Here is a 6,049-nt window from a genome sequence, read left to right as displayed (position 1 = left end):
ATTGGTACATGTGTTCTTATGATGACATTAGCGGCTTTCAATACATAAATTAGTTAATAACCAATATTTATATTTTTGCTATGAAATAAGTATTGAAAGCTTTCGTTTTACATATTAACATCACCCGTAAATCTTTTTATCAATTTTTGAACAATATTATCTTTAAGTATACGACTACTCTACAGATGAAACGTTGAAAGTTTCGTCCGAATCGAAGGTATGGAGTGTCAACAAGTTCCGACCCAATCTGGCTGAAATTGCTCTATTATGTTTAAACTAATTGAACACCCCTGAACGCCTATCGTTGTGATTGTCTGTACAGCTAATTTGTATGCAGAAGGAGTGCCAATTTTTTCATTGAATATTCCTCCAGTTACCGATGTCATCCAGTGGTAGGAAAACTGACGCGACTCGAACAGCTGTAGCGTAATGATCGCTCAATTAGCTGTCGTCCCTTTTATCGTCATTCCATTATTTGTTTTCTTGGAATATAAAAACGAAATGATTTTTCGATTAGGCTATCAGTCGCGAGCTAGCTTTTATTCAATCAATTCAGTTCTATCCCTCTCAAACCCCATCAGCATTATGTCTGCCAAATTTGTGGTGAGTACAACGATCATTCAAGTGAACGTTCTTATTGTAAAAGTTCTTTATATCCCAAAAACTTTCAGATCTGCCTGGCCATCTGCGTCGTCAGCTCGGTGTCCGCCGGAGTGATCCCGGTCGCTGCTCCACTGGCTGCAGCCGGAGTCGTTGCACCGTACGCGACGTCCTACAATGCTCACACGGTGAACCATGCCATCGCTGCACCGTACGTGGCTGCCGCTCCGGTAATTGCTCCCGCTGCTAAGCTCGTAGCTGCTCCAGCTGTTGCTGCCCCATTTGCCTACAGCGCGTACACTGGACTGCCCGCCTTCGGAGCGTACTCCGCGTACAATGGATTTCCCGGTAGTTATGTGATCTAAAGTGCTGGAACAGTAGTCATGTGCTCTCTGTGTCATTCTTCGCACTGTCGCATTTCATAGTGGCTGTCCGATTTGGCGGATATCCTCTGTTGTAAATAGCTTTTCGATAGATTATAGGTAACTGCAATATATTAAAAAATATAAATTTAGATGTTTTATTCTAACTTGGATGTGATTGAAAGTTATTGCTTTTCTGAATCCAATGTATGGTTCGCCAGTGCCCAGAAAGCCACTTATGATCGTCCAAACAAAGTTAAAAAGACAGCGTGATAAGGTCATTCAAAAAAGATGAAATCGGCTATAATTTTAAATCATTCTATTCACTACGAATTGGATTTGTCAAAAACGAATATTTTTTATTGTTCACACTAAATTATACGCCTAAAATTCGAGAAAGTGGAATTCGAGAACGCTCGAAGTTGTGGTTTTTCATCCATATTGTTTGAAAGAAATAATTAAATTATGGATATTTGCCTTAATTATGTTAGTGACTCTAACAGGTTGATCAGTAGTTCAATGTTTTTTATATTTTTGTGAGGCTTCAATTTTTAAACGAAATTCATGACACTCTCTAACTACTTAGCAACTTCTATGAAACATTGATATTGGAAGTTTCTTAAAATGTTTTCAAAATGTCTTAGGAACAGAAGTATACACTTTATGTCACCATAAAAAGTTGAAAAAATATTCGTTTTACCACATTCCAAATTAATGAGGGCAAACTATTATTGAACGTCACTGTCACTGGGCACTGAATTCAGTGCAATTTTATTTAGGTTCGGGTATAGCGTAGTTGGTGAAATGATTCAGGAACGATCAGGAATCAGCAGCGTCTGGTTCAAATGGCACGTTCCCCATGTTGATCGTAGATTTGTGCCTTGCCATGAATCGTCTTTTCATCATTTCCCTAATGGAAAAGATTGGTGGACTGGTAAGGCGGTAAAACATGATGATGAGTTATGTTCTACCATAGACCATGCGATAGACTTGGGTGCAACGCCCAACTTCTACTCTGCAGAAGGCAAAGAATTCTTCACATTTCCTTTCGATCATGCCCATATGAGCCTGCCTAGTTCTAGTTTTCCGTTCTAAGTTTATAACTGATTCGCTCTAGAATACCTATCCGTCTTTCAATTTCATTGCTTTCGTTTCTCTTAGTCTCAAATTTGCCGAAAATAGCCAACAAAATCGATACAGTAGAACCTTGCGGCAATTAAAAACATAGTAACAGATGTTATAATAGTAGGAATAAAACTCCCAACCCACCGGAGGGATTTAGAATTATTATTTAAACAGTGAGCGGATATTTCAACACCCCAGAAGGGATATTAAGATAACAGAACCACAACACCTTGGGCCACAAATCGATTTTTTTGGTCGAAAATCCAGAACTTATAAACCGTTAGTACTAGACTTTCAGTGTCTTTGGAACAAATTCTCTACAGTAAGTGCTCTTTATTTTAGGGGAAACAAAATTAGGGTGGCCCTCTCGATTTTTGAAAAAAAAAAAAAATTATCTCCTGAATGAAAAAAGATAGGTGAATATGATCTTCCAAAGAAATGTAGAGAAAATAATTTTGAGTAACTTTACTGAAAACGTCGAAACTCTATCTTCAGCGGTTTTTATTTTACAGCGATTTCCCTTGTTCCGTTTAGGGTGGCTCTTAAAAATTCAGTTTTTTAATATAACTTCTTTGAAGTTGATTTCTCGTGAATGTCGACTTCTGACAAAAGTTAGCTCTTACAAATGCGCACATTTCTTCTTCAGAGACCAACGCATTAACTTTTATATAAACAGAGTTATTGACGATTTTATTCTCAAAATTCGACATTTTCTAAGCTAAATAACTCCGAAGGTGGCAAAAAGTGGCAATCAATGTTATGACCATCTGATAGTACTTTAAAAACACTACAAAATAAGGGGTTCATGGTTTGTCTCCTAGCTACTGTTCATGTGAAATGTTTGCTTATAAACTCCCTCTGTTATAGAGAATGCATGCGGTATTCATCTAAATTCGTACTTAAAATATATATTTATCATACATAGTCGCCGTTCGTATATACACACATATCCGGATCTCTGATGCAAATCGGTACACTCGGAAGATGTTATTCTAAACTTGTTTCGTGGAGTGAAATTGTACATAAAACATGTGGTTTTCGGACTACGGTTTATGAAATGAATGTTTGGAGTATTTGCATGGCATACGTTTTATTCGCATGGCAAAAAAGAAATTATTATGAATATATTACAATATATTGAAAGCTCAGGTTTACCGTAAAGGAACACCCTTTGTTTAGCATTAATGATTCATTTGTCTTTTATTAATTATATTACCTCCTCTGCTTCAGCTCACTGTAATTTAGCCTAATAGTTTCGCAAAATACCATTTTTTGCCTTTGGAAATTAACAAAAAAATCCACGTGAATGTACGTTGGGGGACAAGCTGTTCAGCTCTCATTTATAGTATTTTTTATTATTATCCAACGGATAGATTGGCAGTCTCCTCCTTCGAAGTTATTTTCCAAACGCGACAAAAAAACTTTATCAATGATATCAATATAAATTGCTTATTTTCGGAAGTTATTCGAGCTGTCAACTATGAGTACTTTTTTTCTAACAATGAGTACTTCTAATCCATTTCATAATAACTCGATGAAGTTATGCCAATGTATATATTGATGCTAATAATGAATTACTTCAAGCGAGATAACCTACTTATTAAAAACGGCAGTTTAGACTATTTAGAATTGTGCATATATGCGATAATTCAACAATTTAGACTGCCCTGGAAGATTCAAGGATTCTGTCAACTGATAGTTTTTATGTTGATTTTAGGCTTTAGGATAGAGATTCTATCAGAATTCTTATACTTTTAACCGAGGGAAATAATGTAAAACTGGTGTTGTACAATTTTTTCAAATTCAGAAAAAAAACTATTTTCAGTATTTTTCATTCTGGGACGATTTTCATTAATGGGTATTTTTTACGCATTTCGTTGTAAGTTTTCCACGAGAAATAATAGTTAAAACGTAACCAGGTTGACGTACAAGCTCTTTACCCATTAAGTGGTTTATTCCACTTTTATTCAAAATGGGCAGTTTTCTACGCATCAGTGTAGAAATTGTTGAAACGCAGAGAAAAAAAATTACCACTGAAAAAATTCAATATATTAGATTTTTAAACTAATAAGTTGGTCTCCAAAGAAAAAATAGGCATTTATCAGAACAAATTTTTTGGAAAATTTACTACAAAAGTATTTTATTGAAACACTATTTTTTTAAAGGTCAGGCCAAACCAAATGATGGAAAATGCCGTAAAATAAAAGCCTCTGATGATAGTTAGGGAATTGAGTAACAAAGTTACTTAAACATGAATATTTTTTATTTTCAGTAGGGCTTTATACTTCTATTGTTATTGTTCAGGAGAAGATATTTTCATTCCAAAAATCAAGGAGACCACCCAGTTTTTTACACCGAAATGAAGCGCACTTATGGTGAAGAAATTCTTCTGAAGACACTGAATGTCTAGCACTTATGGGATATAAGAACTGGATTTTCAACAAAATATCGATTTTTGGCCCATGGAACAGAGGTAGTTTATAAACAAACATTTCACATGAACAGTAGCTAGGAGACAAACCATGTACCCCTTGTTTTGTAGTGTTTTTAAAGTACTATCTGATGGTCATAACATTGGTTGCCACTTTTTGCCACCTTCGGAGTTATTTAGCTTAGAAAATGTCGAATTTTTAGCATAAAATCGTCAATAACTCTGTTTATATAAAAGTTAATGAGTTCGTCTCTGAAGAAGAAATGTGCGCATTTGTAAGAGCTAACTTTAGTCTGAAGTTGACATTCACGAGAAATCAACTTCAAAGAAGTTATATTAAAAAAACTGAATTTTTAAGAGCCACCCTAAACGGAACAAGGGAAATCGCTGTAAAATAAAAACCGTTGAAGATAGAGTTTCGACGTTTTCAGCAAAGTTTCCCAAAATTGCTTTCTCTACATTTCTTTGGAAGATCATATTCTCCTATCTTCTTTCATTCAGGAAATAATTTTTTTTATTTCAAAAATCGTGAGAGCCACCCTAATTTTGTTTTCCCTAAAATGAAGAGCACTTATTGTGGAGAATTTGTTCCAAAGACACTGAAAGTCTAGTACTAACGGTTTATAAGTTCTGGATTTTCGACCAAAAAAATCGATTTGTGGCCCATGGTGCACCCCCCGAAGAGATATTGTCATTCAAATACGGCTCGAACTATAGCTCTTTACCACACTGGGTTAGAAACAGTAGTATATCCTTTTAGTTGTTAAGGTTCATCTATGTATGGAGAACCAAATATCCGGATACGCAATTGCATTATCACAGGGCAGTTACATACTAAATGATATGATGCTCCGTAATCATATTCACAAAGATAACATGCATAATACTCATCGCGCTGCATAGTAGCCATGCGATAATTGAGTTTGCAATGTCCAGTCAGTGCCCTGACACGAACACTGCAGTTGTGCTTGGAAAAATGCAATAAATTTTTTTGACATTTTCGGACTCACATCCGGCAGAAAAGTCTTTGTTTGAATTGTCAATTCGTCCGCCCATTCATTTCCAGCAATGCCGGAATGACCGAGTACCCATAGAAGGTAGATAGCACTCGAAATGCTAAGTTCTTTAATTTAAGTTCGGCATGCGATTACTAATATTGATTTCGAATCTGCCGAACTAAGTGTTTTCAGGGCACCATGACTGTCAGAGAAAAAATAGATTCTTTTCCCGCAAATTCCCCTTTTGAAGTGCCAATTGTATGCCACACATAATCCTACTGACAGAATATGATCATTTTCTCGAACAACTTCCGGATGCAGGGAGGCATTGCAATCGGTCGATACGAGTTGTGGTCGGAGGCTGGTTTTCCTGGTTTTGATGGTAATGATCTTCACTTGCCTCCTGCCATGAGGGACAATGTTACTCTCAACAAACTTATTAATTGCTTTATTGTTACATGTTAAGAGCAAGTGAGAACTATCGAAAACGGTGTTTCGTTCGCATTATCGTGAGCGGATGCGGCATTCTAGAT

The 6,049-nt window shown here is 36.1% G+C and overlaps 1 protein-coding gene across 1 annotated transcript; it reads left to right on the top strand.

Annotated features, from left to right (window-relative positions):
• Positions 1 to 537: 537 nt before the first annotated feature.
• On the top strand, positions 538 to 1,522 carry LOC131692472 (cuticle protein 21.3-like). The gene is made up of 2 exons (XM_058979536.1): positions 538 to 603; positions 672 to 1,522. Exons 1-2 carry the CDS (start codon positions 586 to 588, stop codon positions 963 to 965), a joined length of 312 nt encoding a protein of 103 aa, XP_058835519.1. The 5' UTR covers positions 538 to 585; the 3' UTR covers positions 966 to 1,522.
• The last annotated feature ends 4,527 nt before the right edge of the window (positions 1,523 to 6,049 follow it).

This window comes from Topomyia yanbarensis, chromosome 3 (genome assembly GCF_030247195.1).
Source record: "Topomyia yanbarensis strain Yona2022 chromosome 3, ASM3024719v1, whole genome shotgun sequence".
NCBI classification, from domain to species: domain Eukaryota; kingdom Metazoa; phylum Arthropoda; class Insecta; order Diptera; family Culicidae; genus Topomyia; species Topomyia yanbarensis.
The sequence above is the reverse complement of the archived record's forward strand: the minus strand, read 5'-3'. Positions and strand labels throughout refer to the sequence as shown.